This window comes from Calidris pugnax, unplaced genomic scaffold (genome assembly GCF_001431845.1).
Source record: "Calidris pugnax isolate Ruff unplaced genomic scaffold, ASM143184v1 scaffold27, whole genome shotgun sequence".
NCBI classification, from domain to species: domain Eukaryota; kingdom Metazoa; phylum Chordata; class Aves; order Charadriiformes; family Scolopacidae; genus Calidris; species Calidris pugnax.
In genome coordinates, this window is record NW_015090893.1 from 3,258,513 (window position 1) to 3,276,057 (window position 17,545).

General features: G+C 36.2%; 1 protein-coding gene across 1 annotated transcript in view; it reads right to left on the minus strand.

The window, feature by feature from the left end:
- LOC106891287 (teneurin-2-like) overlaps positions 1-17,545 on the minus strand; it is a 195,190-nt gene that overhangs the window by 34,795 nt on the left and 142,850 nt on the right. Inside the window, exon 3 of the mRNA XM_014947737.1 lies at positions 9,577-9,867. Coding sequence (XP_014803223.1) covers positions 9,577-9,802 — 226 coding nt within the window. The 5' untranslated portion in view covers positions 9,803-9,867. The remainder of the gene's footprint in view (positions 1-9,576; positions 9,868-17,545) is intronic.

Below are 17,545 nucleotides of genomic sequence, written 5' to 3' on the forward strand. Positions count from 1 at the left end.
GTTTCCAATATGGTCTGCATTCACAGACATGTACTTTCGCATTCACTGTAAAACACTTCCAGCTAAGCGCTCATATAAAAAAATAGCAATATATAAAAATATCTGCATGTTATTTTGTCTAGTCAGCTATCTAGACTCTGAAAAAACTGAGGAACCTTGAAGGACCAGCAGCTCAACACGAACTGACTGCTACCAGAAAAAGCTTATTTGAAGTCTGGATTTAGAAACATGAAAGTAGTATGAAAGGGCTATCTTTATACATGCCATCGTCTCTTCAACATGTCTTTATCCACATCAGAGGCACATACAGCATTGCTATGGTACATTTTGCTTCCTTTAGAGAAAAAGTAAAAAGATACAATAGGGTTTAGAAACGAGCAACAAATCTGATTTCATGACAGGCAGATGCTTTGAAGAGCTCTACCTAGATAGATAGATAGATAAAGCCCATAGAAAAGACAACTGGCTTAACTGCAGCATCTAATTGAATCTGTAAAGAAAAATCACTGGGTATTATGGGTGTTCCAATGAAACAGAAAAGGGCATCACCAGACCTAATGGCTAGCAACTGAAGCCAGTTTCCCAAATCCAAAGAGAAGCTGGCATCTGCTTTTAACGTGGAGGCCCACATCCCTGAGACGCTGCCTGCCACTGGAAACAATGGATTTTCTGCCTATTGATGTTTTCAAGACTCCAGAACGTGCTTCATTCAAGGACAGATTACTGGGATCAATGTAGAAATAATCTGATGAAAGTTAATGAGCAACTGGATAGCAGGGCAAACAAGATAACTGGTAGACCTCCTGACCTTAAACTGTGAATCCAGAGACAAATAATATAAACCAAAAATAATAAATAAAAAATACTGGGCCCTGCTTACCGAATTATACTTGCTTCTCATTTACTTTTCTACTAATTTTGACTCCCATTTATGGGCTTTAAGTGAATTGGTCATCAGCACTTGACTCAACTCCAAAACATCCATGGTTCTCTATGGAAGAAAATGAGTTTTCGGTGGTGTTTTTGTTTGTTTGTTTAAAAGTTTCCTTATGTTTTTCTTACTAGGTAAACTGCTCTATTTGGGTCCAGTCAAAATATTTGAAAATATGAAAATCACATAATCCATTTGAGGTATAAGGAGAACAGACAGGGACAAGAATACAAATATGAACATAGCAATCATCACCACAGATCAGCAGTTGTCCACTGTGTCTAGAATTTACTTCCCAACAATAGTAAGACATTGAAAGAACTTGGGGGAAAAAAACTAAGACATAAAAGACAATTACAAACACAATAACACAATAAACACCTAAAACCTGTTCCCAATGCATTTGAGCTGGAAGCTTTAACCCAGAAATATATAAAAGTGTCTAATGCTTTCCTACTTTTCCTGGAGATGCAGATCTTAAACAGCTGGTATCAGAGAGTTCAACACCGTATACATCAAACTAAATGTGTTTTGTCGCTTTAAGATTTATGGATTTCCGTTATATTTAAATATTTCTTTCTTCCTGTATTATGAGAAAGAGGAGGAGAAGCATATGGCCAAAATTTACCTTACCAGAAAACAAGCTTTAGAGGGGTTCCTAAGTTCACAGTAGAAACAAAAAAATATTCAGTAATGCATATTGGACTGGACTACTTGACTTCTAAAGACTAATTTTCTGGTACATGCCTAGGACGCGGGGACAAAGATGCCAAATTCAAACTCCGATCAAGCGTAAAAGCTTTTTAAATGTGAGATTTTCATGGTAATAGGTGTATTAGAAAACCATTTGAGTCTCTTCTTTTTATCAGTTTGAGAACATTCACAAGCAATCAGCCTCCTTTCCAAACTCTGCTAGCTGGAAAACACACCATGAGAAAATAGCCATGTTAAACTGCAGATGCTTCTGAATACAAGAATCCAGAGAAGGTGGAATATTTACAGAATTTGCACTAGTTAGCCATTTTTCTTAGCAGGATTAATCACGAAATAAGTATTTTCATTTAGAATATCTTATTCTAAAAAGAAAAATATTATTTCATCTCCTTAGAGTATATTATTTCCCTTTACAATGGATTTTAATATGAGAAAGAGCATGGATGGCTCCACACGGATGTGCCTAAATATTACAAACTTCTTAGAAGAGAGCGTGCACATGTGTGTATGAGAAATTGGAGAAGGATTTATAGGATCAAAAATTATTATTTTCAGTATCCGAAGTCTTAGATTTCTATTACATAGCTGAGCAAAGGGATGAGGAGAAAAAAGTATACAAAGAATAAGTTTTCTTCAACATTCAGTTAGGCCCTGGCATTATAAGGCAAGCAAACCCCACTTCTCTATTTTGAAGCACAAGATCTTTTTGCTTGATACAAATTTGCAACTATAAAGTATAGAAAGCATAATTCCCATTAATTTTGAAGAGCTTTTAAAGAGGTATTTGCATTAAAATGGTTACTAAGCCTATTCTAAAGTATATGTAAGGATTTTAAAAATGTCTTTTATTCACAGTGTGTGCTAACTACATGAGCTGATAATGTCTACTTTTTAGAAGTTGTCCTTTTATATCTAGTTTACATAATGTTCATGCAACTTTGTAAATGGCTTAAAAAAAAAAAACACAAAAAACTAAACCTGATTTAACTTAATCATCAACTAATGAGGAGTCCAGTATAGCAGCAGTAAAAAAATGCAGAAGCTATTTTTGAAAGCTAAATAACATTTTAGAAAAAAGGGAACATAAGTCTATACATACCTATATATTTGCATTGGAAACCCCTGCATTCTGATTCTCTAATTTAAACTGTAAACAAATGCTGATTTTTAATAATGATCACTAGAGAGAAACTGCCAAGAATAAAAAATTATTCCCCAAGAGAAACTGTGTGTATACACAGAATTCGTATTATATCTAGCTGTTTGTTGTTTATTCTACAAATACATGTTAATATTAGAATAGTACTGTGTTTTTCAGCACTGGTCATATTAATTATTTCTGGAGTCCTCTGTCAGCATCATAGCTTCTCTGTATGAAGTTTCAAAAGACAGTACTTCATTGAGCTCCAACTTCATCTTTATTATGTTCGCCTAGAACAAGATTCCTGACAATACTTTAATTGATTATATTGTGTATTTAGCTTGATAGTTGATTACATTCTTTCCACAGCACTGACATTTTAAATACTTCAACATGCTGTACTGCAATGGCCACCTCTGAATTGCCAGGCTGGAACACCTCTCCTGTCCTTCAGTATCTGCTCCCCCAGAGGAGGACTCCTATCAGCCAGGGTGCTGGTCCAGAAGCTGGCTCAACTCGCCCCACCAGTAACAGAGGAAGAGCTACACCTTCATTCCACAAGCCCCTGTTGGACTGTCCAACTTCTCAACGGTTAGTTCCAGCAGGTCTGAGCAACCAACCCACCCAGCAAGTGAAGTCACAACATAGGAAGATAAAAAATGGTGAAAAGCCAAGAAATGAGGATGGAAAGTAAGAGATTATCAGAACCGACTTACTACAAATCAGGGAGCTTGGCTGCTCAAAAAGGACGGGGCGGGGGGGAACAAAACCAAAAAATCCAGAAACTCCAAAACCAAAAAAACCCAAACCACAAAAGTGCAAGAGAAGCTGATTTCTGCCTATGTACTTGGAAATACCCTGAAGATTGAGAGTCAATGCCAGGACGTTTTCCTGAAAAGCCACCCCTAAAGAGAATTTCTACTGATTTTATATTATTGTGACTCAGATCTATTACACATAAAGTTTTAGTTTCAATCCTATTTCTCAGCAGATATTAATATTACAGCTCCAAAGGCCACTTGACTGATGCTAGAGTATAAACGAGAGGAGGCATGTTAGATTTTGGGTTAGACTTTCCAAACATTTTCCTTTCTTAAAAGCATATTCGGGGAAGTGTGCTATAAGGGTTTGTCCTTTTATTTACTTGCTAGTCTAGTAATGCTGCTACATAACTCCATTATTAACAATATCAACACAAATGAAAGCACAGATGAAAAGTGCTTTCATGTTTTTAAATCACTTACAACAATAAGAACCATATAATCTTTTATGATTTGGGGAAGGAGATGGTAGGGAAGGCGTTTTTTTATTCAATATCTTTGCTTTATTAAATAAAGTATATATATTAAAATATTAAATCTTATTTCTGAATAACGCCATGCTTTCCAGAGAACAGGAATTGAAATATAATAAATATTTCACACTGGGACCGGGCATCTCTTAGGTAACTGTCTTGGTTCAACCGCAGTGCAAGCTACAGGTGTGTACCAGTTCTAACTGGAGATTTGCCTTGAGGCCTCCTTCCCCACACAACCTGCCCCACATCTGATCCCACCTCAAGGGCTTCTCCTGAAGCTTCTGCCTTGGCCTCAGCCTCTGGTTCTGCTTGATTATGTAAAGTATATGGATATACATAAAAGCAACATATTGGGGAACACCACTCAAAACCTAGCACGGCAAATAGGAATGTGCTCCTGCTCTAACCATGATACAAGAAAAAGTCTGATTTATTGTCTCTACTCCAAATCTATCTAGCAAACATTTAATTTTCAAAAGGTCACAGGTTCTGGAAAGAAATATTAAAACGTAAATCAAACTCAGTTGGATTGGGAAGGGGTACACTCAATTGAGCCTAAAAGTTGAGTACGACTCGAGTTTGATGAAAGACGACCAAAATCTCATCTTGGTGTTACCAGGAATACAAGCAGGGACAAAGCACACCTGCAACAGCAGCTCTCCCCTCTGAACAGCAGCACGGCAGGTGGTGCTCAACACACAGCACCCGACCACAAGAACTTGAAATCTGAAGAAGCCTAATGACTCTCATGAAATGTTATGACCGCAGTGAGGGTCTTCAAATGTGTCCCAGTAAATTATTTGATGACAGATTCATGATGTGAAGAAGAATAAGAAGAGAAAGCAACATTTGTTTTCCTCACCCATCAGAGCTGCCCTAGAGTAGGCTGTAAAAAACAAAAAGTTGATTCATCAAATTGGTTTGGGTTGCTGTGAGTTTGGGGTTTTGGCTTTTTGTTTGGTTTTGGCATTTTTTTTAATTGCTATTTTTCTTTTTTCTTCAAGAAACGTATTCAATATATAGGGGGAAAAGATGCAGTACAGAATACCCCAGAGATGACAAGTCGTACGGCACAGTAACACAACTCCATGGGAAAGAAAACTGAGTGCATTACACTTCCCAAGTGCCTCTCCCTGAGAATTCTTCTGCAATAACTTAATTTTCTATTTGATGTTTATAAAAATATTGGTCAATCTTCGGGGACACTATAAGGGATTTATTATAATCATTGTCACTACTCTTTTCTCACTCCTGTTAACAGACCTGTAGTGTTAAACAGGATACAAAAAGCACATTTTTAAGTAGAAAAGAATAAAAAGGAATTTGAGCTGACATACAGAGAAATATTGGCTGCTGTTCTTTACTGCAATCACCTTGCCACACAAAAAGAGATGCTGTGACATATAAAAGCAATTTGTGGTAAAAACAATCAAAATATTTTAGAAAACTGTTAGGTCCAGTTTAATATGATTGTGATTTTTAGACTTATTTTTAATAACTTCAATCATATGTTTTAGTTGTTCTAACATTTCAAAGCAGAGACTTACTGCTAAACTAGATCTGACCCGAGAATGAGAAAGCAGTCAATTCCCTCTAACTATTGGCTAATAAATTTTGCATCAGCTGAAGCCTGGCATTTGGCTCAGGCAGAAATACAAAATCCACGAGCTATGAATGGCAAGTGAGGAACTCTGGAATAGCAAGGTTTGAACCATCTCTTTGAAACCCAGTTTCAAACTCTAACAGCTCAGCAGAGTGTTCTTTTGAGCGGAATCTGGTTACAAAGTTTACTTGAAGAAAAGCTGCCTTTCAAAGCAACCTCTTTAAAGAAAATTTTTCCAAGATCCTAAATTTTTGCCTCTAAGGACATCTACCATCACCATACCAGGTCAGCAGATGAAGTCAGAAAAGAGGTGGGGTTTTTTGTCCTTTTTTTAAAAAAAAAGATAAATTTTGTTAATTGGTTCTCTTTGGTGGAAAAAATACATAGCATATAGAGAAAGTCACATATTACCACAGGATTGTAAAATATTCCAAATGTTCAGAGGTGTCAGAGCTATTTTAAGCTTTTGGCATATCCTAGCAGAAAAGTTTCTATTCATCTTAAAATACAGTATTCAAAAACCACTCCTCAACTTTAAATAAATCTTGTAATGTTTGAGTGCTCACTCAGATCCACTGAAGAACTGTATTTTTCAGATTGATTGAATAATGAATATCCAGTGCAGGTACTGAATTACAAATACATTTCTATCTATGGTAGGGAAAATCTAAGACAAAATAATACCTCAAGCATGCATTGGACCTGTCATTCCAGCCAAGAATCTGAACACCTGGTTTGGAAGATGATCAGAAAATAAACTTGACACAAAAATACTAAACCTATTCTGAATTTCTTTGTACAAATATTATTACTGATATGTTAAAAACAGACTTTAAAAGGGGAATTTTATTACTTAGAAATACTACAGGTAAACACCTTAGGAAAAGTATAGTGAAGTAATGCCAGACAAAGGTGCTTCGGGTAATATACAGTCACGTCATCATTCATGCCTTTATACCAAAACTGCCAAATGCCACACCAGAAAGTAGCATCTACAACAAAAAGGAACTTTTTTGGTAGGCGCATTTGTCAATGATGAGCACAAAAAGCTTATTTCAAAACATGCAAACAGTGACAAAGTTTTTAAGTTGTATTCTCAGAGCTAAACTTCCACCAACATTCAATTTTCCTATCAAATGCTTTATTCACACTAGCTTAGAGCCACATTTATACGTCGGAGATGTGCTTTTTCTTGAAGAATGAGACAAACAAGTCAGAAAAGGAGAACAATAAAATACTAAAGCAAACCAAGAAGATCTGTTTCAGACTTCTGAGCTCTGAATATTGTTTTTGTTATTAGCGTTTCACTGTTGAACCATCATAAACAAAAATGGAAGTAGTACAACTTGGTCTTACGCTTAACAGATTTTCAAAATCGAGTAATGTATGATGAAGCAGCAGCTAAAAACAACGACTTGGAGCACTTCCAGGGCCATGGTTAAACCAGATATTTTTCAAGAAGTCAATTGCATATAGTTTTACTAACAGAAGAGACAAAATATTGAGGAAAATATCTACAATTGCTTAAAAAAATATGTGAAGCTTTTTTATAATAGAAGAATAAAAAAAATTCTCTAAAGACTATTTATTTTAAGCATGTTTATTTCCTACAGAATTTAATCCCATCAAAACACCCACTCAAATTTAGAATAAATTTACATGTATAAATTCCTAGATGTCTGCAGCTGGAAACCGCATGCTCAAGACGTAATGAACAGTATTTCCTGCTATATGAACCAAATTTGTATCCATTTAGTATTAATGTAGAAAGTGGCAACATGTACCAAGTCTTAAACTAGATCTACTGGCCACATTACGTCAAATTTCATGTCAGTAGAGGAACTGTACAATCAGAAAATATCAAGCTTTTAAATACAATGAATCATCATACAGTCTTACTTCCTAAAGAAATTTGCATTCTAAACTTAACAAAAGCAGGAAAAATAAGGAATTAATGTTCATACTATTTAATAAAAAAACCTTACTTTGGCCCTCTAAAATAACCTTTATTCATCTAGACATAACAACACAGACTAGCAGGGGGGAATAAAAAAAAAAGCAGCTGAGCATTTCAATTCAGTTACCAACAATTTGCACTCCCCTTCATAAAGAGGGCAGATAAGAAGACATTAAGAGCAGGAGGAGGATGAGCAGTTGTCAAATCAGTAATCAAGAGAAAAAGAAGACCCTCATGAAATGCCAAATAATGGCCTGGAAACTAAAATGAGGCACTTGAGCTGAAGCATCAATCACCCAGATAGGGAAAAGTAATATTTAGATGACTCCTGTACACAAAAGCTGAACAAACCACAGTGAAAATGGCTCCAGTAGCTCATATGATGTAGCTGCAGTCTGATGCGTTATCTCTGGGTAAATACCTATAAGCAAAGAAAGACCCTACAAGAACAGAGATTACTTCAGAAAATAGAACTGGGTGTTTGATAGACCAAGCGCAGTGCAAACACTTCCAAATGTATATACACAAATGCGAGAGAAACAAGGGATTAGATGAGGGTTTAATTAGAGATGCTAATTAATAGATATTTTGATTTAAAGGTGAAGACAGACAGTGACTGCCAGCAAAATGCTTTAAACAAGTTGCATGACATGATATCAAGCATAAAAAAAAAAAACCCTCTCATTGAATGATCTCCACAGAAAAGTGTGATAACTTAGAATTTTTTGAGTCACAACATTAGAAATGTGTAGTAGAGAATGTGTAGTAGAGAACTATCATATGCCAAGCACAAATATAAAAATAGGAGAGTTTCGGTAATTAAAGACATACTAGATATTTTAAATTCCATTGAGAGGGGCACAAAGGGCTACACATTTATGCCTATACCTTGCTTGATATAAACCATGTATGATTCTTCAACTGAAACTAAACCAAATAATTTATTTTAAAAAACATATCTACTTGTTGACTGAGCGGCAATTTAATCAGGCTATCTGGTCACGTTAACCAGATGATTAAGACTGTTCTGATGAAGCCATGTTCATGAATGGTTTCAACACTCAGACTTCTGATTTATTGAGACAAGTAAATACCTGAATGAGAGCAAAACTATGTGTGTACAGCACAAAGGTATAATTCAGTTTTTCAACAAAAAACATTTAGACTGTTAATTCATTGGACATAGCAGGTATTTAAAGCTAGGGAGAGTCTATAAAAGAAGAGATTACTTCACCTTACTTACAAGTTCACACAGATAGTTTATTTCATGTGTTAGTTCTAAGATATTGATGCTGTGATAACATATTATGGCCAATTATAAAAGTAATTAGATGGGTTTCCGCCTTCCAGTTTTCTATGAGGTGAAGGGTAACCAGTGACAAAATGACACCAGAGGAAATAGCATTCCCACATTTCAATTACACAGCAGTTAAGAACAGGAAAGGAATTTTGAAGCACCTGAGTATTAATGAATATCCATTGGCCATATGGGGTTTACTATAACAGCATTTAAATTATCTTTTCAGCACAGGTACTCTGTTAAAGAATGACAAGTTTAGGTGAAAATGCCATTATCATTTCTAAAATGAACCTAGGAAATGGAATACAAAGTTTGCATATTGGCCGACTGTGAGATCTGTGACAAGCACAACAGCTGGTTATGGGTCACTAGGCATTTGCTTATCAAATGTTTTGAACAGTGTGTATCTTGGTTTGCTTCATTTACAAACAGTGAATTTCAACAGCAGCAGAAATCTGAGAAGAGAAAGAACTTCCTAATTCAAGAAAAAACAGTTGAAAGGATGGTAAAATGGCATCCATTCTCTTACAGCTCCTTCATTAAAACTCCTTGTAACTCCTGGTATACTTTAACAAGCAGCAGAGATTGCCTACCAAGGATTAGTGCAAAATAAAGTTCTGACTTTAAACATACCTTGTCTGGGAAACTCATCCGACTCCCTGTGAACCAGGTCAGAAACTCGATTTCCATAGTGCATCCTGGTGTCATGATCATAGGCCTTCAGGGTCTCACTGGAGCTGTACGACTTCTGAGTGGGTACTCTGCAGTCCTCACTGTCCAGTGAAGAACTCGTATAGCGACATTCCTTGCCACACCGGCCCCTCGTCAGAGAACGGTGTCTTCTGTCTTTTATATCCATTATTCTGAGTCAGGTAGGTCGTTTTCAGAAAAGCCACTCTTATATTTGAGGTCAGTCACTGTCACCTAAAACCAGGAAAGGATAACAAAAGAATGAGCAATGTTGCTACTAACCTTTTGGTTTATTCCTTTCCCTGACTTCTCCTTGAGGAACAACGTGGCACAGTTCAAGAAGAAAGAGAAGAGCCACATGATCCACCCTTAGAAATTGAAATAATTGACCTGAATGGGGGGACGGGTGGGGGGAGAAAATCAAACACCGTAAGAGAATTGCATTCTATCTAAATTATCATCTCATTGAAGAGCTTAAAAAATAATGATAAAACAAAACCACTGTTAATCTTTTGATTTTGAATGAGGACTGATAACAACACGGAACTGACAGAACAGTATTTGTTCCCGTTATGCAACAGTACAAAGAAAAGCAGACTCAAACCAGCTTTAATTATTTCCATTCTTCCTGCAGGAGGGCTTGCAATTAAGAAGGAAGCATGCAGGAGAGTTGCACAGAGGAGATTATTCCTACTCAGCATTAATGCATTACAGAGGTGTACGTTATCCTTTAACAATGTGTTCATAAGCAGCAGCAACTGATTTTATTACCCCTGGCTACCATAATCCAAGGCCCTGTTCTCAACAGAAGGTTGCACCAGGTATCTCCAGAGCTCCTTTCCAGCCTCGACATTTCTGCATTTTTATGATTCTCTGAGCACACTTTGGGAATGGGCTGCTCTTGTGCTCCAGAGAACATGACTAGATGCTCTCCTTCACAATCCCTCAAGATGACCGGTTTATCCAACTCGGAAGTTGGAGCTCTTCAAAATTGTGTAAATATCTTCTTGCCCACTGGATCAGAAAGAGATAGATTCTTACAGTCTACTTAATTAGGACACCCTTACTGTAGCATATATACTTTAACATATGCATAGTTAGCATGCATAAACTGCAAAATGAAAGATACTGTAGAGAGCAAAAAAGAAACTAAGCATGAACACCTAACCACTGGGGTCCTAATTATTTTGAGTTGGCATTTGTATGTATGTCTCATGGCATCCCATGCCCAGGTCTCTACTAGTCCTGAGAAATCCTCATGGCAAAACGTTTTGCTGGAATTGAAATCTTCCCCCACACAAAAAAAATACTCAGATTTGCAACAAGCAAAAATTGGAACAAAACCTCTGCTTTTCTATACATGGCTAAGGAGGTGAAGAAAAGGGTTTGGCAAATTTGCCTGCAACAGTTAAAAACATTTCTTTCCCCTTGTCCCCTCTCAGTTGAGGTGCCTACTGGAGAGCCCACCCAGAAGAAGAGCAGCAGGGCCTGCAAGCCACCTACACCCAGCCCAGGCCAGAGGCTGTACTTAAACTATCAAAGCCCTTCAGCAGGATGATTCCTTCTGCCACCTCTGCCACCAAAGTAACAAACCCCACTGAAAGATGATAAAAACCCCAGAAGGCAGCCACGCGTTTCACTGCTGTAGTTGTTTGCACCCGTAGGACAGGAGGGCCTAACACTGGCCTAAGTATTGGCTAAATCAGTGCTTTTTGGCTGGAGCAGGTTATGTCCCTTGGAGATAATAAGTGTACTTGGCCAGAGGAGCTAGTGAACTTAAGGAAAGGTTTCTTGGCTTCATTTAGACTCTGACATTTAGACTTCTTGTGTGTTTTTTTTTTTTCTTTCTCTATTTTAAAGAAGAAAGTTAGGTAACGAGGAGAAACAGCTGCTTTAAGCCACCCACAGGTACTCAGCAATCTGTGAGCAATAAAACGTGTAAACATGCTTACTTTTTTCTCTTATTTTTAACTCTGGTAGTACATTTCAGAGGGGAAAAAAACCCCACAAAAACAACACACAGAGAAAAGCCAAAACAAAATCAGAAGACATTCAGCACTTAAAACTGGGAGGGTGAGTTTTTAGAATTTTATATTAAAGAGAAAGGAAGACTCAATCTACGCTCCCGTTTCTCACCTCTCTGAATGTCTATCGGCTAAGATGACTTCTCTGTACCTGAAGCATTCAGTTCAATTCTTTGCTCTTGTAATATTTATTAAATGGTAAAGCATGTTAACTGTAAAGCATGTTAACACTGGTGGCACAAATACTTGCTTGAAGTTTGAGATGTATGATTGTTTAGATTAACAATGTCTGGCTCTGATACCAGTTCAATACTATCTCATCAAATTCAGATATCAATATATCACAATTATAAAACACAGAAACAGATGAACACAGTACAGTATTGAGCAAAACCTGCCAATTACTCTCTAGATGTCTTCACGCTTCTGTTCAATACAAAAGCCTATTATTCCATATGAAGGTATTGTCTATCGGTTCAGAAGAACAAACAGCTTTATGTTTTTGTGATTGCTAAACTTTAAGCTGTCTGGCCTGATTTCTATTTTTCCTGAAAGAACATTTAATTCCTTGTTACTATAATTAAAAGAAGGATTTACTATGTCTGAGATAGAGCTTCTGAGTACTTCCATGATATTAGCTTATTAAAGCATCTTCTCAGGCAGACAAGACTTTTTGAAATCGTTCCCTCAATAAACATTCTTTTGTAGAGTTTTGTGCAATTACCCTGCAAATACAAAAATAAAAGGAAATGGTAAGACAATGCTCTGCTGTTGATAACACCAAGAAATATTCCTCAGTCACTCGTGCAGAAGGCAAGGTGCAACGCCTGCACTGTCGTTACCATGACAAGTTCAACAGGTTAACACAAGAAAATAAATGCAGAAATAAGATAAATATGTCCCAAACAGCTTTACTTTGACCTTTCTTGAGTAAAATCTTGTTACAAGACTCAAACGTCATAATAATTTGGTGAATAACTTGGTCTTTATAATACTCTACTATTAAAATTTTCTTGAACTTTAATAAATTTTAAGAGATGTATTACAGATAAGTTAAAAAACCCAATTTAATTGGAGCTTTTATTCAATGCTATGCTCATATTTATTACAGAACTTCAGAATTTTTTTTCTGATTTTTCTATTATTCAAGGACAAATCCCAACCATCTGAAAGTAAATATATCTACCTAAGTGCAACAAAATATTCTCATTGATTCTTCTCTTATCCTCATCTATGAACAAAACAGTGGGGCAAAAAGCAGTTCCATAGCATCGTCAACAAACCACCCAAAATTCTGACAACAGTATCACCACACATGGCTTAAAATACAATGAAGTTGTAACACACTCCTAGAAAACTTGTTGCACATTTTTCTCATACTTATCTTAAATAGATGAAATACTGTTTCAATTCATTGCTAAACACCTTCCCTGTCAGACAGTCAAATCTTTATATAACATATTCCTGGAAAGGTAAAATGTGATAGCTTTGATTAAGTGAGAATAACTGTGAGATTCACTTAGAGTTTTAAAATTCCTGATGCTCTTTGACTTGCCTGTCTCAAGGGCACTGTATGAATGGTTTATTTTGAGCAATTGACCTAAATACTAATTGATTTAATAATTTCTTTTGTTCAAAGGATTTCACTAAGACTGCTCATATTGACCCACTTATACTATAGAGTAGTGCGACCACTAACAATTAACTTCAGCTGGTTTTCTCATCTATCATTGTTTTAACTACCTATTAAGCACTCAACTAAATTTCTGAATAAGGTATTTTACGACGTCAAAAGGGTTGGGCAAGTTTCAAAGGTTTATAGTCTCAGCTGATCTAGAGCTTCCACGGACAGTGAATCTAAAGCAATAAATGGGACATGGTGTATTTGCTGCTGATGCGCAGACATATATCTCGTGTGCCGCAAACTTACGTGTGAGTAATAAATTTTGGACTCACTGCTCACGCAGGGTAAGATTCCTTGTGTCCATGTGCAGCGAATATTTAGCTGGACACAACCACAGCAGCGGTAACAGGAGGGCAAGTGGTAACTGGGGGGTAGTCCCAGGGCATTACAGCACTGTATGTCTGGGGGAGAAGGGGGAGAGCGGGGAGGAAAAAGCTGAGGAGCTGAGAAGTGAAAAACAATTTTTGGTTTAGGGTTTTTTTAAAAAAAAATTGACCACTTCTTTTTGTGTTAGCGAAGTCAAATCAATAGGAGGCATGGAGGGAGGACTCAAAATGAATTTTAATGGCTTAGCAAAGCCTACGCTAAAACTCTCTTTAAATCTGAAGTTGATTTGTACACTGATCTTACTTAAGTTATGTGCTTTTTTCTTGCATTTTCTAATGATCCCTTATACTTTTACAGCGTACATGGCCATTAGAACTGCCACTCACAACAGACAGAGCACAGTAATCACTTGGAAGTTCAAGAGAAAACAAAGCACTTCACATTTACTTTGTGCCCCTAAATAACCTAGCACAACTAGATCAAAACATTACAATAGTGCATACAATATTAGAAACAGTCTTTTTTTTCCTTTTTTTTTTAAATGAAGTAGTACACCATGTACCAATCTGTTCATTAAAAAACAGGTCTTATAAAAGCCTGTACTTCTTTTCATCATCAACAATTGGAAATAAGCTTGTGATTTAGAGATTCAAATGCTGTTCATTATTTTATGCAAAGACTATTTCTGAAATGAGAAAATTCAATAATTCAGCTTTGGCACAGTAGAAGTTTTCAGGGAATAAATAAAAGGGATATTTAAATACTGTATTTTTTGCCGATTTTAATATTGGTGAAAAAGTACATCTCTACTTCTGGATCACCTCTGCTTTTTAAAAAAGGCAATAAATAAAATGCATTTTTTAATGAAATAGTACTGTAGCATGTACACTTTGTTACATGAAATTCTGTTGATGACAAGTATGCTGGTTTTAATTTGGGCCAAAAATCAAAATATATAACTTCAAACAGACTGCCCAAATAAAGTAACCTCATTTTCCTTCGATAATTTTCCTTTTAGAGTAGCTACCCTATGTACTGCATTGAAATTTAGACATATTTAGTGTGACATGTGAAAAACTTAAATCATTCATCAAAACTGTTCTGAAATAGGTATAAGTAATAGAAGACATACAGTGCTTACAGGCATTCTGTCTTGAGCTTTATGCAGAGAAAACCAGCTTTTATTCTTTTTTTTTTCTTCTAGTAAATAAAAGCTATAGGAAGTATTTTTATGGGCAGTCAAAACTGTAAACACAACAACAAAATCAAACACTGTGCCAAATATTTATATCATACATGTACTTTTATCTACAAAAATATACGTATTTTTATTTCCAGACTATCTTCTGAGATTTCTGTACTCCAGGAACTTCTTACAAATCCCAGAACTGTTTAAATCTATTATGAAAATAACATCCCATTAAGAAAATAACATGCCATCAAGAACTGATGAAAAGCCTAGGAGCTAGGAGACAGCTTTCTAACAGTCTTAGTCTCACATCATTCACTGACTGCTAAGGATTAACCCCTTATTTTCCACTGAGTGTTGGCAGCGAGGGTGATAAATGTGAGCACATCGTCTCTACTGAGATGCTTGAGAATCACAGCTGACGCTGAGGAAAAATGGGGTCTGTCTTTCTTACAGGTACTTTATGTCAGTTGAAAAAGCAGCCAGACCAACTTGGATACAAATTCCTAAATGTTATTAAATGTGGTTTATGAACTTCATGAGCTGGGGATCACCACATCTTTGCTGAATGAGATATTAACTTTCCCCCCGTTCCAAAAACCACTCAAATAAAAAAAAGTAGAGGTTTTACTCTGGGATAACATATTTCCACTTCTAACACAACACTGTTATAAATATTCATTAGGCTTTAAGACAGCCATGACATCTAAATCTTCATTATTCTTATTCTATATAAAAAATTAAACGCCGAAAGAGTAAGTGTCCCACCTGAGGTCCTACAACAAGTTTGCTGCACAGTAGGAACCCCAAGTTCCAGTTCTTGGTTTCCTGTTATCTACACGCTTCCATTACTTCCATCATTCTATGCAGTCAGATAGAAAAAGGAATCAAGTCACCGTAGAACAATACAATGAGCTAACTTCTCAATTAATACAATTACTTAAAATTATATAGCTGAACAAGTTCACAAAATGAATGTAAAGATCAAACAGAAACTGGCCACTTCAAAAGATTACGTTTGCTAAAATAATTGCCTAAAGGACTTTATTACTCTTCTACTGCCTAGAAAGAACAAACAATACTATTATCTACTGCTAAAATGCTGTTAATGAAGAAAGGTAGAATAATTTATCATTGCATAATTAACACAACGCAGTTAAGCATGCTTTAACAATTCTGTATAACAGTTTCCTATCACTAGAGAATACTTCTGAATCAGGAAATAATTGTCTAAATAATTTTTGATTAAGTCTTTGATCAAACTGATCAACATTTATAGAAGTGAGATAGATCTAAATGCCCATGCAATGAATGACAACTTGCTTTATTTAACTGTCCACTCATGATGTTCTTTTTTCCTTCTAATCCTAGAATAGAATACTGACTTTAATTAAGTTAATAGGATTTTTAACCTTATTAGCCATGGAGCCAAGACAGCAAGCTGGTTGGAGCACAAGTTACACTCCAGACATTCCACCTGTCTCTTGCTTTCACCAACACTTACTCATTAGTTCATTTAATTTTCTACCAGAGCTGTCTAGTGTTCTGTCCTCTTCTCAGCCTCCTCTCTTGATGCTTTCTCAAAAAACCTTATTTATCCCCACAGTTTCATTTACGGATTTGAATGCTGTTGATTTCCACAAGCCTTTTCCTTCACACCCAGGCTAATCCATCAGCTGTGACCGAGAACTCCTGAGCACTGCACTTCCAAATGAGACTCAAGAGATCACATTTTAAAAATATGACTGTGCTATACAGTTGAAGAAATGTAACATGACAAGACTTTCCTTGCACCCAAGCAGATCCAATGCCAAGAATTTTAAGACAGTTCCTTCCTACTCCACTTCCTTATGTTAAGACATTCTGTAATTCTAGACCTCTTGGGCACCTCCACTCCTGCTGGCAAAAGCAGAAGCTGTACCACTGGGTAAAAGATCAGCCAAAAGAAAACCATTAGGAACACACCTTTCATTTCTTGTTTACTCTTAATAGATGAATACACTGTTAGGGGGTAAGTTCTCCAGGATACGAGATCAAGCAAAACTCCTGTGTACATCTCATCAGAGGATGCTACTGTAAGAAAATCAGGTTGCTGAAGAGGTTTCTCAGCAATTTTCAAACCTCTACAAGACTATTCTCAGAACTCATCAAATGTAGTAATCATGCAAACAGTTATGAGTTTAGGTACTTACCATTTCAGTTGAGAACACCACCTGCTTTTGACTCTAAATTTACATCATTCCCTCTCATTCTGTCCAAGAAACACTTCCCTTCCTTCTTTAAAGCTTCCATGGAATCTCTCCTACCTCAATTTGACACTAACGATTTTCACATGCTCATTAACAAGACACTTTAATATGCCTTCTTCCCTTCTAGCAGTTTCAACCTATGAAAATATTCTTTGAAGAATACTTTACTAGAGACCGTTTTTAAGGCTGTATAAACTTATCATGATACTAAAAAACAATGATATTTTAAAATGCTTAATAGTATTTAGTAGAATTTCATTAAAGACAGCTATTCCCAATAACACAGGTAAATAACCCACTCAAATAAGCTCTGATACTCCCCTGGGATGGATGGGGGGATAAGGGAGAAAAAAAAAAAAAAAAAAAAAAAAAAAAAAAAAAAAAAAAAAAAAACAAAACCAAAAGGCAACAAACAAGCATAATCTATTAGCCTTAGTCC